This window comes from Strigops habroptila, chromosome 10, assembly GCF_004027225.2.
Source record: "Strigops habroptila isolate Jane chromosome 10, bStrHab1.2.pri, whole genome shotgun sequence".
Classification (NCBI taxonomy): Eukaryota; Metazoa; Chordata; class Aves; order Psittaciformes; family Psittacidae; genus Strigops; species Strigops habroptila.
In genome coordinates this window covers 23579096-23596521 of record NC_046359.1, presented here as the reverse complement: position 1 = coordinate 23596521, position 17426 = coordinate 23579096, and the positions used below count along the sequence as shown (strand labels likewise).

Genomic DNA, 17426 nt, shown 5'->3' with positions numbered 1-17426 from the left:
TGTGGGTTTGTGCAGCTGGGAGCAGGGCAGGCGGGGTAGGGAGTTTCCCTTGGAAAAGTGGTCTTGAAGTAAACTAGCCTTAGAGGCCTTTAATGTAACCACATCCTGGCCCTGCAGGGGAAGGGCTTTTCCACTGTAAAGTGGAGGAAGAGCAGCAAGGTCCCTGTGTGCAACCTTCTGGGCTTAGAATGGTCAGTGTCCTCTGAAAGTAGGGAGCAGGTAGGGTTGTCTTTGTGCAGAGAGGGCACTACTGCTGTATGTCACAAGGAAGTCTGGAGGGGGGAAAGAGGACAGGGACCTGAGTAACAGAGCTTCACAAAGATGTTTCCACTTTTATTTTAAACTGCACATGTGAGACTAAGTCTCAGACTAGGAGTCACTGATTGTTCAGTGAGCAGAAAATCCCTCTGTAATCTCAAAGGGGAGCCTTGGAGGGGAGCAGTATCCCAACAGCCAGGCTTGCATGGCCCTAAACACAAGGTCCCATCTTCCCTACTAAAGGAAAGGCTGCAGTGCCATGCTCCTGTCCCTGAGGACACACGATCACTGCCTGCAGGCAGGAATAACCCCTTCCCTCATCTCAGGAGCTCCTGGCCCTGCAGTGACAGGGCTGATATCTGAAGTGACAGGAAAGCCAGGCACAGAGCCAGGAGGGCTGCCTGGGCTCAGCCCAGGAGGGAGGTCACTGCTGCTCACTGTGAAGGAGGCGCTGGAACAAGGAGCCGTCTTTCTGGCTTAGGCGGGTGGGTGAATCCAGCTCTGCCACTCTCCCAGCCTGCATCACCAGCACACGGTCTGAGTCCAGGATGGTGTTCAACCTGCAGACAGCAAACACCAGGATACACATTGGTGTATCTGAGGAGAAACCCTGGATACTGCTTCCCCTGCTGCCAAGGGGTGTCCCAAGACATTCCCAACGTCAGGATCTGTGGACCATTTCCCTTTGCACTCAGGGGCACACTGCAGTCCAGCTCTCAGAGAGCCTCTGCACGCTGCTGAAATGCACCACCTCTTAGGAGAGCACAGCAATGCCTTCCAGTTGCTGGGCATGGCAGGCCACCAGGAGCGCAGAGGGAAGCTCTGCAGAGGGAAAGCACAGGGCCTGCCCAATTCTAGGGTTGCACAAGATGTCTCTATTCCCACAGGAGAGTCATTGAGTTTTGTTTGCCCCTACGTTTCCTCACCTGCCACCTCCTGAGCCTGCAGAAGTGGACTTGTGCATCAGTTGCCACTCCCCAGCTATCTGGCATCTCTGCTTACACTGCCACCACCAGTGGATTTATGGTTGCCAGAGTGACAACCACCGCACCCACACCACGTGTGCGCCCTGTTCTGCCCAAACTGCCAACAGGGCAGCAATCTCTGGCCCTGGGGAGGGAAGACAGGGCAGCAGGAATGCCTTTGCACAGTCATGTCCTGTTCAGTGCAAAACTACAGCCCTACAAATCTGCAAGTCACAGGGAAGACACTGTACACAACTTGAGCAGGTAAAAAGTATTACAGAGTTCAGGACTTTGGTTACACATTCATCCTTGAAAGAGTGCCAGGCTGCAGCACTGGAAGTGACGTGGAGGGGCAAGGGACAAATACTCATTTCCCATCCTAGATTTCCACCTAACCATCCAATTAATGGTTTTCCCACAGCTGAACAGCATGGAAGAACCACGGGTACCAAACAACCCCATTACCACCGCTCCTTCCTTACTGCTCTCGCCCATCTCCCCTCAACCCAGTGCAAGAGGGGCCGGGGCCATCTTCGATCCAGTCTTGCTGCCTCACCTTCTGCCACTCCTTCTTCTGCTGGTTCTCCTCTCTAGTTACTCCTCCATCGGAGGTGGTGTTCCCCCACCCAACCCAAACACACACCTCAGCCCACGGTGATCTTACCTTTCTACTCTATTTATGGATAATATCCCTAGTGTAGGAACCACATACACACCCCTCCTGCTTCCATCCTATCTGATGTATTTAACAAGATCCACCCGATTCACTTTCCAGGCCCAGCCCACCCTGTCTGTTACCCATCACTCCCAGTTCTGTACAGCAGGACACTAGCCCCTGCCACCTGCTCATTTGATTTTTATTTTTGTGGTAACCTTTGTGTTTTGAAAGCACCCTCCATACAACTGCATAACCCTCCTCCAAACTCTTCTCCACCTGGCAAGAGTAAGAGCACCCTGGGCAGATAGCACTACCTAATGCTAACCCATCCCTTCCCAGTATCCACAGTATTCATGTTTTGCCCTCCTCCCTCCGCCTGCAACCAGCTATTCTCTCTATTCTAACACTAAATCTCTCATCTGCGGGGCAAGCATTGTTGCTCTGTCTTGGCTGGGTTTCCGAAAACAAGACATCCAGCGTTCTGCCCGCCCAGGAGCTGGCTGCAGCCCTTGGCGACGGCTGTCCTGCAGTGCCCTCTACTGAGCCAGAGACACCTGCTCCTCCCCGGTCTCCGCACTGCTCCTTTCCACAGGATAGTTTGCTGTCCTAGTCCTTGTTCTGAACTGCCAGAACCACAAGATCCGATTCACTCCCCAGTCCCAAGAGGCAGTGCTCAGGAAGAGCCATCTGCCATACAATGCAGTGTTTTGCCCTTTGCTGTTCCCCAGTTGCTGGGTACAACATTTCCACATCCAGTTGTTCCAGCACCCGGGGCAAATAAAGCAAGAAAGGCAAGCCGGCAAGGTGCCACCTTTTGCACTTGAAAAGCCTCACAGAGACCTCCCAGCTCAGCTCAAGGCCCAGCCATGCTAGGAATAGCCCCACCTCTCCCTGTGAGTGGTGGGATGAATTTAGGCTCAGAGTGCTGCTTCCTCTGTACCTGTGAGCGATCGTCAGAACAGTTTTGTCAGCAAAGCGCTGGCGGATGGTCTGCTGCAGCAGCTGGTCTGTCTTCTGATCCACGCTGGCTGTGGCCTCATCGATGCACAGCACCTGCCAGGGACAGAGAGTAATGGGAGCTCCCAATTGCCCCAGGGGACACCCCAATCCCTCCCTAGAGACAGCCCAGAAGGTAGCCCAGTAACTCTGTTGCTATCACACCCCAACTCTGGAGCACTCTGCTGCTCCCACACAGCCATAAGCAGCTCACTCCTCTTCCCCCTTGCTCCAGGAAGGCAGGGTACTCACCTTGGCCTGCGCCAGGAGGGCTCTCGCCAGACACACCAGCTGCCTCTGGCCCACAGACAGACACTTTCCCCTCTCTCCCAGCTCGCTGTCCAATCCACCTGTAGGGGTCAAGCTCAGCAGTCACACCACCAGGCTCTGCGCAGGGCCCCAAACAGCTCCCCTAGCCTGGGGTTTTCCCAGTAGCAGTCAATATCCCAATCCTGCTCAAGCCCATGGTTTGGGAACCAAAGCCTTTATGCTGGATGCAAGCAACATGTGGCATAGAGATGCCACACTCCCCTAGAACTAGGGGCTGGCTTATCTCTCAGGCTCTGCTGTAACATCTACTGGGGCCAAGTCTCATTAGCAAGATCCTGCCACCCAATCCACCATCTGCCAGTCCCTTGCCACTAAACCTCAGGGAATGCCACTAATTCCCACTGACCTGTTCCCACCCTGGTCCTTGTGGGACCAGGAAACCTAACCAATTCCCTCACGCATTCACCTGGCCCTTTTCCTCATCTATCTGACAGAGCTGAGGCCTTCTCCTCTGTCCCAGTATCAGGGCTCACCAGCTGCTTCTCACGGGTTCAGACTCACCCATCTGAGTAACAGCATCCCACAGGTGGCACTGCTCTAGCACCTCACGGAGCTCAGCATCTGCCCATTTTCCCTGGGGGTCCAGGTTCTCTCGGATTGAGCCACTGAACAAAAACGGATCCTGGGGGATGATGGCCAGCCTAGATCTGCAAGCAAATGAGAGCTGAGGGCTCATGGGGTGGGTTCCACAGAAAAGCAAAGGCCTGTAATTTTTCCTTCCTGAGGTGGGGTGTCTTTGCTTGCTGTGTGTCTTAATGGCACAGAGACATAGGTAACATACTCAGCCTGGTTTCTCTACACAGCTGTTCAGAAACAACGGAGCAACTCATAAGAAACTGCCACAATCAGACAAAAGGGTGCCATGACAGTAAGTCCTTTGCTCCTCGCTTTTCCCTTTGGTACCCAACCACTGACAGCTCTTAGTCTCCAGGCCCCGCCAGCTACCCTCCACTCTGCTCAGCCCTCCATACCTCAGCTCGTCCAAGCCCACCAGCTTGCTGTTGACACCATCCAGGAGAATCTGGCCTGATTTCAGCTCCAGCATGCGGAAAAGGGCCAAGAAAAGGGTGGATTTTCCAGATCCTGTGCGACCCACAATCCCCACCTTCTCTCCAGGGTAAATGGTGAAGCTCACACCATCAAGCGCATTAGGCAAGCCCGCTCGGTATGCCAGGACTACTTGCCGGAACTCCACAAGCCCCCGACTTGGCCAGTCGGCAGCAACCTAAGAGGGATGCCCAAGTGAGACAGGGTATGTGACCCACTATCATCTTCAGCCTTACCTCCCCACAGGCCAAGCCTCATTCATCCCTTCGGATGGTTGGTTGGCTTCTGAGCAGACCCAAAGCACAGCACAGCTCCAATTCCAGTTCCCTCCTAGGCTTGTTTTTCTCTCACAGCTTGGACCCAGCACCCGTTGTGCTCTCCTACCCTTTCCCATCATTCCAACCTTCACCAACTCCTGCCAGAGATTCATCTCCCCCAGGAGATGTACTGGTAAAGGATGAGCGATCAAGGTGGTTTCTAAGGATGAGGGATCTCCACTTATTAACTGGAACCCTGCAATCTCCCCAGGAAGCAAGTGCAGGGCACAGAGCCAGAAGATGGGCCAGTTCTAGAGAACGTATTTGAGCTTCTACCTGGATGAGTTTATCCTGGGGCTCCATGGGGATGTCTGTGCTGTATTCCTCAGTCCGCTCCACACTCACCATCATGGTCTCTGTCAGAGTGAAGCTGGAAATGAGGCCTGAGAGCAGGTTTGTGACAGACAGGGCATATGAGAGTGCCAGACCCACAAGTCCTGCAAGGAAAAAAGCATAAGCAAGAATGATATTGGCAGGGAAGGAGCTGGATCTTGGTGGCAGAACAAAGAAAACAAAGAAATCAGCACTCTGGAGTCTGGGATCCCACTTGAGGATGGGGACACACAGGAGGAGGAATCGGAGCTGAAGCACTACACTGTGGGTTACTTGCAGAGGGACAGGGAGCAGGGGCTCTGGATCTTACCCTGCAAACCCCATGCAGAAAGATATGCAACTCTGGGCTAGGAGAAGAGGAACCCCTGGGCCACAGCCTAGGAGTGGTCACAGAACAATCCCTGGCAGCCTACCCGGATTTCCCAGTTGCTTCTGGTGCTGGATGATGGCAATTCCTGCAATAGCAGTAACCACAGCAACTCCAATCATCTGCAAGCGGATGTCCAGCCACTGCATCGCTGTGTTGCTGGCGAAGAGACAGTGCTGGTTCTGCTCCAGGCGCAGCTGATTCTCCAACTCAAACCTGGCAGGTACACAACAGAGGTTCACACTACTCAAACTCTGTTCCTGCTGCCCCAGACCAAAGGCATTCCTGCTACCCTATAACTAGCCCCACATCAGAAAGGTCTTGATATATAATGCCACAGCTCTGGCTCTCTGGGTGCTCTTTTTTCTACTCACCTCTGTGTTGCCCTCATGGCTCTGATACTGCTCAGTCCTGAGAGGGTCTCCGAGAAGTGAGTGTAAATAGGAGACAGGGTGATGCTATAAAGGCGTTTGAGCTCCCGGGACGTGCGCCGGTAATAGCGCTGGATAGAGAAGTAGAGCGCAGCCAGAGGGAGTAAGATCAGACCAATCCAAGGGAGGCCACAGGTGATTATCACCAGCATGCCCAAAAGCCCATACATGTTGGCCAGGAAGATGTTGAGGATAAACGGCAGGCTGTCATCCACACTGTACAGGTCTGAGGAGAAGCGGTTCAGGATCCGGCCTGTTGGTGTGGTGTCAAAGAAGGTAACTGTGGCCTGGCAACAAGGGAACCAAAAAGTAAGAACCAGTCAGCTGCAGTGAGAGCCAGCTACAGAACAGTGCCAGGAGGTCAGCACTAAGGGCAGCAGATAAGGCCACAAAGGGGTGGTCACCACAGACCCCTTCCTTTCCTTGGCTGAAGGAGAAATCTCAGATTCCAGAGCCAGCATCCACTTGCAGCCAAGTAACTCATGTTGTTTATATGGTAAAAGGAAGGAGCCCTTCTGCGGTGAATGGCAGACAGCTACCAAGATAGCAGTCACTCAGATCCTATACTGGCCCGCGAGCAGCCAGTGAGACAACCCTCTAATCCAAGCCTCTATTCGTATCTTCCAAACCTCGAATTCTAACTCTAGCCCAAGAACCCAAGGATGCCCAAATACTAAAGCAAGTTAACTGGCACGTGCCAGCATCAGCCCTAAATCTTGCTTAATGATTCCTTCCAATGTCATCTGAACGTGAGCTCATGATCCTGCAAAAGCTACTTGGATTCAATTGGCGCTCATCTTGCTATATATCTAAGCCTAATGAATGAACAAATGCAGGTGGCAGTCATAAGCCCCACCACCATGGAATGGAACAAGACTTACGGGACAAATTCAGAACCCCAGCTCATTGGCCCCTTGTGCTGGCTGTGGTGCAGCCCTTTTTGAACATAGTCAGCTAATATCAGCAGAAACCCTAATCCACCTCTCAAACCCTTACTCCCAACTAGGAGAAGAATGTCAAGGCAGAGTGACTTACTTGCAGGAGCCTCAGCCTGCCCTGGACTTTTTGACCATTACCTTTAGAGCCCTCTGGAGCAGTCGGTTATGAATGACAGTGGCAGCATGGATAGTGCCACAAGCAAAGAGGAAGGCCCGAAGAATGGTGAAGAGGGAGTTGGCTCCTGCAATGCTCCCATAAACTATCAGGTAAAAATTCACATCCAGTGAGCCATTGGAAGGGGCTGGGGTGGTGTCCAGAGCTTGAATGGGGGAGCTGGAACACAGAAGCAAGAAGATTAGGAATCTGCTAAGGATCCCCATGACAGTAAACTCACAGACAGGGCATGAGAAACTAGGAGCATACTGAAGGGGAAACCAGGATACTTCAACCTCACATTCCTGTGACACCCTTTTGGTTTGCTGCGACAAACACTTTGATTACTACGCAGCTAGCAGTCTTCCATCAGCCCCAGGCAGAAGCCCTTTGGGCACCGCATCAGGTCAGAGATTTCGATTCTCTTTGTAAAAGCAGCCACTCAGATCCCCTGCAGAGGGGTGGTCAGTTTATCCCTGCTCTCAACAAGGATCTTCACAGGAAACGCACTTAAAGGCAAAATTGGGCATGTGTTCCCATTGGCATCTCCTGACCAGATTCACTTACACAAGCCCAACAACGGAGAAGAGAAGCAACTCTGGGGAAGGTGGGGAAGCTGAGCAGACCATCACAGAAGTATTTGCTGTCTGGGATATGCTGGAGATCCAGTGTGAGAGCCACCAATCTGAAATATTTCTGGATGCTACAGAGAAAGACAGACTACATAAAGAGGGATTCAACCTTCCAATCAGCAAATATGAAGCAGAAAAGCTGGAGGGGAAGCTGCTGGACAACTTTTGTTATTGCCTCACTGCCCAGTCTAGTTTTCCCCTGCCTTCATTCTCCACTGTTAGTAGTAAAGCGGGAGCAAGGGAACAGCCTTGAGCTGCAGCAGCAACAGGGCATAGCTAGAGAAGCAGACACACAACTGCAGCAGTGAGACGCCAGATCCTATTCCCACATGTGCCGTCTCCCAACTATGATACATCAGCCTGGGGAAGAGAAAAGGAGTCTTCCTGCTGCAGGGAGAGCAATTAAACCCTGGCCTCTTTTCTTCCCTGGACTCCACACAACCAGGGACTGAGAGGCAAGGAATGTCTAAAGAGAGACGTCCTCTGGGCCACTGCCTCACCTTGCATCAGGAACAGCGAGAAGAGGATGGATAATGCCAAGCAGCTGCCCACTGCCAGCCAATATGCCTTGTAAACATGAAAAGCTACTGCCCCTTCTTTCTTCTCTTCCTCCTTGTGGATTAGATGATTGTTTGGGGTTGTTTCTTCTGCCTCTGTCTCTGCAGCCTCTTCTTGGCACTGTTCCTCGGGGGCTGTGGGAACGGAGGTAAAAGCAAAGGTCAGTGCAACATAAGTTCCTCCTGCAGCTGCTCCTTGCTGTGAACAGAGCAAGTCTAGGCTATGAGGGAGACTTTTCTTCCCTCCTCTTTCCTCTTTCAAGACAGATGCACCAATCCTGGCAGACCTTCAAAGCCAGGCCACAAGTGGAATAAGATTCAAACAGTGCTCCAGACCAATACCCAACAATACAAGGGCTTCCCCACCTCTGTGCACACACTACCCACAGACCAGCGCTGCCACAGCAGAGCAAGGTGGTGGGAGATCTGCTCTAAAGCCAGCAGCTATCAGGTACAGGTTCTGTCTGGGCGGTTAGCTGAGCTGTGCTGGCCCAGTCCCCCTCAAACTCGCCACATACAGACCTTTATCCTTCTGCCTCTTGTCCCTATTCTTGAACTTGGGGAAGAATTCCACAAGTGGCAGGATACCAGCTGGTGTACCTGCAAAGAGAGACATGCAAATCTTCAGTCTGTGAGAAACAGCTGTCAGTTACTCACTGCCTCTTGCTATGAAGTGGCCCAGTTTTGTTCTCTCATAACATTTCCTATTTTCTCTCACAGTACCTGCACCCTTGAAGGCCCTGCTCCATACAACCTGCTATGGCCTTCTGCCTTAGCTCCCCAGGTCAAGGGTTGCCCTATCTGTGCATCTGCACATTCCCTTCCACCCCATCTTCGCCCACAAGCAGAGTCCTCAAGCTCTTTATCACTGGATTCCCACTAGTTAATCCTACTCCCTTATGTCCATCTTTGCTCAAGCCACTCCAAGACTGGCATGCAGGCACAAATGAATGCCTGAGAGGACAGCCAGTGTACCTGTCTTAACTATCCTGCCGTTGTCTATCAACAACAAGGCATCAGCCTTCTCCAGAAACTCCGTCCTGTGGGTGCAAAGGATCCTGGTCTTGTGTTTGAGAACTCCAAGAATGCATTTCTGCATAAGATGGTCGGCCACCTCTGCATCAACAGCAGCCAGGGGATCATCAAGGAGGTAAAACTCTTTCTCCTGAGAGGGAGAAAAAAGACAAGGATACAGCTGCAGGCCCTGCTGTAATGAAAAGTGCAAATGCCGCTGTGTGGTGAACCACCAGCACATTTAGGCCAGCACGATGTGGTTTAAGACATGCTGCCAGAGCACGCTGTACAGCCGGGTACTTCCAGCTTCTTTACATCTGACTTAGCGCTAGGCACAATCTGCCACAGCATGACTCCTTTGCTATTTACCTGGTAAACAGCTCTGGCAAGGGCTATTCGAGCTTTCTGTCCCCCACTGAGTGTCACACCATTTTCGCCCACCTCTGTCTGGTCACCTGCTGGTAAAATCTGAAACATTCAAGAAAATCCACTTAGAAGGGACAGGAAATATCTGGGGACCCAGAGCCAGAACACTGGGGTACCTCCCCTGCCTCTGGCAGTAATTCCTTAGGGTGACACCTTACCAAAATTAAACAATGCAACAGTCTAAACACTGGTTCTGCAGACAACTGGCAAACTTGGCATTTATACAACTGAACTCTCTTACACTCCAGAATAGGGTGGCCACATCTGAACTATCTACTGAGAGCAACTTCTAGTCTAAAATAACTCTGAAATAAATAATTAAAAATACAAAGTATGTATCTTGCCTTTACAGAGTATTCATAGCTCCTGCCAAAGAAAACAGGAGCTCCTAGTGCTTGGCATGTCAGAAAATCAGGCATCAGGTTAAAACTGGGAGGAGAAGGCTAGCTTCCTGCCATATGTAACAGCCACATTTACTGACTAATACAGCCATAAGCCTCAAACCTAGAATACATGAATTACTGAAAGAACCACAGACTCAGCCCTTCCAGATCCCAGGGAAGTTCCTTCTGTTCCAAAAAAGCATTAGCTACTGATAGGCTCTGCCTGAAAAGCCCAGCTGCCATCAGCACTGCAAGAACATCTCCTTTCCCCAGATTAAGAGCTTTCGGCTCAGCAGTAGAAGAAACCATCCAAAAGTGCTACCAGAAGTAACTTCACGCCTTAAGGAATTGTGGGGCTGGGTATGGTCTGGGATTGTTAATCAGAGCATTGCTGTGTGATTGGGACACTGGAAAAGCAGTCTGTAGTCTCAAAGAATGAGGACTGCTCCCAGTGAGGCTCAAGGCTGGATGCAAAAGTTGATCAAGAAGGCCCAGGCAGGTTTACAGTTTAGGCACTCACGTTCAGGTCGTCTGAAAGGGCACAGGCCTCCACCACCTCCTCATACAGCCTTGCATCATATTCCCGCCCAAAAAGAATGTTCTCACGGACAGTGGTAAACTGTATCCAAGGCTCCTGTGTGGCCAAACCAAATCCTTGCTCCAGGTCACTAACATACACTCGTCCACCTTGTCTGCAAGTACACCAGAAGTGGGTGGAAAGGGCAACAAAGGAGAACAAAGCAGATCAAAATGGCCTACAAATAGGGATAACACTAGAGAGTCCCTGCCTGCTGTGGCATGGAGGGACCAATCAGGGAGCAGTCTATAGGCTACTTACTTAATGAGTTCTCCAGTGATGGCTGCAAGCAGAGAGCTTTTCCCAGAGCCAACCTTCCCAACAACCCCCAGGAGCATTCCCTGCAAAGGGAAATGAAAAGGAGCAATGTGATGTGCTACTACAGGGTGGCTTGTCCAGGTTTCCTGAGCCGCTTGTAGCCTGTAAGAAAGCCGACTGCTGTTTCAAACTAGGATTCTCTCACAGGTTCAGCAGCAGAGCTGGGTGCAGTTGTTGGGTAAAACAGATTCCTGATATACAGCAGGACACAAGTCTGCAAGCAGTGTTAACTCTGGAGCCCAGTTGCGCTCCCTGCCCAGTCCTCTCCTTCAGCAGTGCTGGAAAGCAGAGGGAGCTGTCTGTAAGCTATGCCTGGATCTCCTCCAGCACCCTTCAGCTCTGAGAGATGTCATATGTGCCCTGTGTCTCTTGACCAAGAGAAGATTTTGATGCACAGCTCATAAGACCAGGAAAACACAAAAACATGCCACCCCTGCTCCATTATTTGGCTTCTCTAGTGCCATTCTTCTCTGTTACCTCCTGCAGCCTTGCTCACCTTTCTCACTGACAGGTTCTCAATGTGCAGTTGCAGACTGCCTGTGGATAAGGGCTGCCTGGTGCTTTCCTCCTCAATTGGCACCCATGAGAAGGATGCACATTGCATATCCATGGCAGTAGCAGTACCTGAAGGGCTATCTGCAAGAGAAAAGCAGCACAGCATTGCACTACTGTGAGAAGACCAGAAAATTAAAGGCACCTGGCATCACAGATACTATCAGCTTTGTTCCCAAATGGGTGAGGCTACAGACAGGGCACTGCCATGATGCCCTTGATCTAAGCACAGAACGAGATGCTTGCCTGCTGACCTGCCCTTAAACTTATACCTCCCCTTCCTCCAACTCTCCTGTCTCCAGCTCCCGCCAGACACACATGGTGACCTGCTGGCTGTCACAGAGACACAGTAAGGATAATTTGTTGAAGGTAAAAGAATGGCAGGGAGCTGGCAAAAGGCAAGGAAGGAGAAAGAGGGAGCAGGAATGGCTCAGGAGAGGGGCATGCATGCAACCCCTTCTGCCAGGCAAAGCCAAGGCTGTTGATGGCTTCATTTTCAGAAGAGCTTTGGACAGAGGAAGGAGTAGCTTCTTCTAAATGGACACTAGCAATAGCGTTTTGTAGGGACAAGCAACCAACTACTGTTGGTAAAGTGGAATGCTACAGCCTTGTCTCCCATTTTCCACATAACTGAAGTGCCTTCACTCTGCCTCTGACAACTGAATGTCTTGAATGATGGGGGTGACAGCCAGCTGCCCTCCAGTACTGCCCCGGGCCTCACACCTCAGCTCCCTGTTCGAAGTGTCCCCTGCCCAGGGTACCAAGCCCAGCAGCATCGTCTGCCATTACCTAGGGCATAATAAGCTTCCAGTTCTTGGTCTGCAAGTTCAAGGAAACGCTGAATTCGATCCAGGGAAACTTTAGCTTCCAAGGTCCCATTCAACACCCACGGGAAGCTGTTGAGGGGAAGAATAAGCATCCCAACAAGGGCCAATGCTGTGAACACCTGCATGGGTAAGGAAACAGCCATGAGCTGGAGGCAGTACCTCCCTTGCCTCTTGTATTCTGCGAACAGCTTCACCAGTGAGAACCTGAAGAGCTGTGGGGAGATACAGGCTGGGTTTATTTCCCAGAGACAGCAGCCCCACTGTAGGTTGTGCTCTGCATGAGCCAAGACTGGAGCTCTCCCTACTACCTACTCACCTTTGTGGCAGTGAGCTGGTGACCCAAGAGGACATAGGTGATGAAGATCGTAATGGAGACTACAACAGGCAGTGCTGCCCACAGATACACACACACAGCATCCAAGTACTTCATGGCTCGTAGCTTCTGCAGCTCTTTGTCCCGGCAGGCATTTATCCTGGTGCTGAAGTGCTTCTCCCAGGCATAAAACTTGATCACACGAATGCCACATAGGAACTCCGCCATTAGCTGCAGGCAAAGACAAAAAGCTCATAGAACAATCACTGGCTGCCTAACGCACCAAACGTCAGCTAGGCATCTGGGCTTGGGCCAGGTTGGCAGTTGACTCCTGCTAAGGGCCAAGTTAGAGATACTGGGAACCATTTATTGCTATCAAAGACATAAACTCAAGTGGCAGCTACTGGGAACTTCACTCTTACTCATTCCACCAGCCTCCTCAACCACCTGTGCTGTGTATGGCTCAGGAAAAGGCAAAATATTACTCTACTTCACAACTTAAGGATGTGAAACATTGGTGAAGGGATGTGTGGAATTAATATCTCCAGCCTGGATGCCATTTACCTCCACTGACCTGATAGCACCTTGAGATAACACCTGACCCTCAGGCCTGGTGCTGCCATGACACAGCTAGCCTGTATCCAGAGCCTGGCTGGCTCACATCCTGCAGCTCAGGTGTCCCTGCAGTACACTGTCCTCTAATCCCTGCTCTCAGGTCAGCTTGTGCAGAGCAAGCTATCATACATCTGTACTCAACTGGAACTAAGCTAACAAGAGAGACTTCACTCAGCAAACCACTCTTGCATAGCTGAAGAAAGTCCAGCTTACCCTATACAACTAGATACACCTCCTGTTAGGAAAATAAATATTTTTAAAGCTCACAACAGTTCTGACATGGAGTTATGTTTCATGTTTCAAACCATGATGGAAATGGCGAGTGAAGATGCTGTCCCCTCACATTAGAGATTCAAGGCTAAAAGGTGGGAATCAAATGTTTGATGTGGCAAGGACATGGCACTGCAAATATGCAAAAAGCAGTGGAAAAGATGACTGAGGGTGCTAAGCTTGGAGCAGTATAAAACCACTATGCCCATGATCATTGCCTTTGTCCAGACTGCAAGCCACCTCACCACTGATGGCATTACTAGAGCAATCCTAGATGGAAGCATCTCTAGAGGAAGCAATCAGGACACCTACCTTAAGTACTACATGCAGAAAAGAAACCTGCAAGGGAACTTGTATTAGCCCAGGAAACAAGACAAGCATTAGAGGTTCACTATCTTGTGGGTGATGAAACTGCATCACTCTGAAATACTTTTGAACCAAGTGTCTGTGTGCATGTGCCCTCTCTAGCATTTTTCCCCAACAGCTTTGGATCATCACAAGCAGCCAAAAAGCCAGCGTTCTAGGGATAAACAGGGAGAAAATACAGCAACAAACTCAGAGATAAAATCCTGAAAGAATTAGTGCCCCAGAGTCACCAGTTCCCCCTCACCTTGACCCGTGTGTCCTTGTGTTTCAGCATCTCCTTGTTGTTCATCAGGATGTAGTTAGCTATGACCTTGTTGAGGGGCACAAGCAGCAGCGCCAGGGCCAAGCCTCCCAGAAAGGCTACCCCCACTTGCTGGTAGAGGAGGTAGAGGGTAATGGCAAACTGGAAAGGCAGGCTCCACACCTCGTGCAAGCTGAGGCAGAAGTTGACCACCCTACTGGTGTCCGTGCTCATGAAGTTGACAATTTCCCCCACTGTGAAGCGCATAACGCTGGTGCTGCTGACACGCAGAGCCTTGCGGTAGATGGCGGAGATGACGGCAGCCCGCACCATCAGTGTCACCTTGTTCACCTCATAGCTGAACTGGTTCCGCAAAAGAGCACCCAGGAAGGAGCCAGCAAAGAGCCCGAGGGCATAGAGCACCCCATGGCTCAGAGGCTCCTGCCGTGACTCCATGAAGTTCACCAGCAGGTTCAGAAGCAGAGGACCCGAGAAACCCAGCAGGTTGCCAGCCAGCTTAAGAAGTCCAAGGGAGTAAAAACGAAGCCCAAAGGCTGCATGAAGGACTGAGAAGAGTTGCACGTTCTCCTGGCCACGGTGCAAACTCTCTGGGGTATCGCTATTCCCATCGCCTTCAGCAATGATTGAGCTAGTAAGAGATACCGTCTCCTCTTCTACTTGGTGCAGAGCTGCCTTCTTCTGCCAGCAAGAGTAGAACTGCTCACAGACTCTGGCAGCCTGCAGCTGGCGAGGAAGTGCATAGACATCCTGTGGTTGGTTCAGCTTCCACTGATAGCCACGTTTCATAAGAGGGTTCATCCAAACATAAAAGAAGCGCGAGAGCCAGCTCTCACCATCTTCTGACACTCTCTGCTGATCAGGCACTGGGATCCCTGGCTCTGAGATGAGCTGGCCTTCTTGCCAGGGGTTATTGATGGAGAGGAAGTCTTGCCTGCCAGCAGTGGGAAAGAGGTAGGCTATCACATACACAAGCAGAGAGGCCAGCTGAAGACAGAGAATGGCGAACCTGGAGGAGGCAGCAGGGTGGGCAGGTGACCAAGCTGTCCCACTTTGGTAGTACCACACCAGCGTGATGATGAAGGAAGGTATGGGTAGAAGAGTGAGGAGTGCCAGGGCCACAGGGCCTCTGGTAAAGCTGTGAATGGACTTGCAGAGTGTGAGAAGAGCGAGACTGTGTGTGAGCCATGTCAGGGCAGCAGTGCCATTGGCCAGCACTTCCAGGTACACAGGGCCCAGCTCCTGCTGAGAAATGGTGGCTGGGATGGTATCAGCAAGGAATAGGCCAGCGAGCACTAAGGAGGCACCAATTCTGCATCCCCAGCCTGGCCTGCAAGGCACTCCAGAGCCGATTCTTGAGGAGGAAAGAGCAGAGAAAAAATTTACAGTTGAAATTCCATCACCTCTCAGTCAGTACTCTCCTTTCTTCCTCTCCTTTTACTGTCTTTATCCATTCACTGCTACTTAAAGTCCTGGATTCACCTCCTTCGATTTGTAGCTTTTTCAGAATGTAGGCATTGCTCAACTACATCAGGCCAATATTGCCCAGTACCTGATCAATACCAGAGATTCAGGTGCTACCAAATAATAGCATTTCTATACAGAAATTTGTTTGCAAACTGTGATATTTCGTGGTCGAATCAGACTGCAGACCTTGAGGATTAACAACAAAGTTATATTTAACTTCTTTAACACAAATTCCAGGTGATCAAATTCTCTGTCACACCTGTGATTCTTGATTTCTCTTGTCTTCGTGATATTTTGTCTAGAAGCATTACTTTTGTCACTGTTGGTTTCAGTGATGCTGTGTATGTAAAGTCCATAATCTATAGCCCAACAAAATATTTCGTTATCACTCGATTTATTTTCATTTGAACATTGCCATGTTTATGAATTTCAGAAGAGGGTAAACAGAAAAACAATTTTTGGCTTCTCTCAACCCCTTATTACTTTATTTACATCTTCCATGCCACCTTGGATTTATATCCTCTCCCAGAAGACTCCCAGTTCCCCCCAATCCCCATTCACTGAAATTCTTCTGAATTATTTTCTCACTAAAATCACTATAGTGATTTTATGCTTGCTACTCTCTTCATTTTTTCTGGATTCCTTTCCGGAGGGTCCAGAGTTGTATAGCATACTCTGAATTAGAACGGATGCTGACAAACATAATAACTTTATAATATTGTGCCCTTCTCTAACTACGTATTAAGCACATTACAGGGAGAGCAAATTTCCAGCCTTTCCACCCCACCTCCAGTCCTGCATAATAATCTAGAGTGAGACAAGTCAGTTGTCATACCTTGGAGCGCCAAGGAAGCAGGCACTGACCACTGCAAGGACCGCATGAGGAACCACATTTAACGTCAGCTGATTAAAGCAATGGCCAACGCTGCCATGAACCCACGCAGGGAGTGGGTCTTCCGGGCTGGTCCCACACAAACCAGCCAGGATGTTCTCCATCCTTTACTGGGAATTCAATCTGAGAGACGGGAGCTCCTAGGGTAGAAAAGAAAGAACAGCATGAGGTACCATAAAAAGGTACAGCCCCAGCCCAAGGTGGACTGTGATAAGGAATGAATGCAGGGATAGAAGCAACTTCCTGGATCACACAGCCCAGGCCCTGCTGCCATGCACTTGCTGTCTTAACATCTACTCATCTACAAAATGATCAAGCTCCATCGTTAACTAAACAATGTTATCTGTCCTCCATAAGTCACTCTGGACCCCAGTGCTCTGGGAATTTGAAGCTTTCTGCTTATTTCCAGGCTGATTTTTTTCCCATGGCCAGTTTATCCTTTGGAAACTAAAATCAGGAAGCATTCGCCTTTCTATTGATCACTCTGAAAAACACTTTGAGCTGCTTAATCTATCCATTTTATTTCCATCTTCGAAGAGAGCGTGTAACACTGACCACCCTCCAGGTCGCTGTGGAGGATGCTGGTGCCCATCCAGAAGACCAGGCGGTACCTCCAGGCTTCCCAGTGGAGGGGCACCACCAGGGCTCCCTCCTCGGTGCTGAAGCTGGAGCACACCCGGGAAGGCCTCGGCTTTACACCGGCTGCCGGTCGCGCCGGATGGGCCCATCCCCAGCGCGGGGCCGGCTGAGGGGCACGAGCTCGGCGCAGGACCCCCGGGACCCCCCCGGCCCGTCCCACCGGGGCGACGCGCAACGCCACCGTTACCCTCACCCCCCCCCCCGCAGGCAGAACTTTGACCCCTGCCCCCCGCCGTACCTCGGCTGGTCCCGCCCCCCGCCTGCGCGCTCACCGCAGGGGAAGGGGAGGGTGCCGCGCCGCCCCGTGCGCCCCCTGTGGGCCGGGAGGACGCGCTGCAGCCCTGGCACCGGGGCCGCAGGGAGACGCTGTAGGGCCGCGGCCACGCGGCAGGCGGCGGGCAGCGAAGTGACGGAGCGGCTCAAACCGGGCGGCCAGGAGCAGGGGGCAGGCCCAGCCCGAGGCCCGGCCGCAGGCGGCAGCCAGCGTCCGTGCGGCGCCTGGGAGCGGTTGCCATCCGTTCCCAA

At 51.3% G+C, this 17426-nt stretch overlaps 1 protein-coding gene across 4 annotated transcripts; it reads right to left on the bottom strand.

Moving 5' to 3' along the window:
* Nucleotides 1–303: 303 nt before the first annotated feature.
* ABCC10 (ATP binding cassette subfamily C member 10) lies at nt 304–17104 on the bottom strand. 4 transcript variants are annotated; one of them, XM_030499762.1, is made up of 22 exons: nt 16818–17104; nt 16206–16402; nt 13889–15257; nt 12397–12624; nt 12043–12199; nt 11198–11337; nt 10645–10724; nt 10327–10498; nt 9367–9465; nt 8959–9148; nt 8506–8583; nt 7927–8118; nt 7362–7497; nt 6779–6974; nt 5646–5989; nt 5318–5487; nt 4848–5008; nt 4179–4432; nt 3709–3854; nt 3130–3227; nt 2822–2934; nt 304–818 (listed from the first exon to the last, which is right to left on the bottom strand). In XM_030499762.1, the coding sequence occupies exons 2-22, from the start codon at nt 16364–16366 to the stop codon at nt 683–685; spliced, it is 4620 nt and encodes a 1539-aa protein (XP_030355622.1). In that variant the 5' UTR covers nt 16367–16402; nt 16818–17104; the 3' UTR covers nt 304–682. The 4 variants fall into 4 exon arrangements, 2 of the variants coding, with proteins under 2 accessions (XP_030355622.1, XP_030355623.1); XR_003993525.1 differs by lacking the exon at nt 3709–3854; XR_003993526.1 differs by lacking the exon at nt 4179–4432.
* Nucleotides 17105–17426: the final 322 nt, after the last annotated feature.

Coding starts and splice junctions, on each gene's coding strand:
- ABCC10 (XM_030499762.1), bottom strand. CDS start 16,366: ATGGAGAACATCCTGGCTGGTTTGTGTGGGACCAGCCCGGAAGACCCA. Junction 12,200..12,396: donor ACCAGCTCACTGCCACAAAG/GTGAGTAGGTAG, acceptor TTACCCATGCAG/GTGTTCACAGCATTGGCCCT. Junction 8,584..8,958: donor CGGCAGGATAGTTAAGACAG/GTACACTGGCTG, acceptor CTCTCTTTGCAG/GTACACCAGCTGGTATCCTG.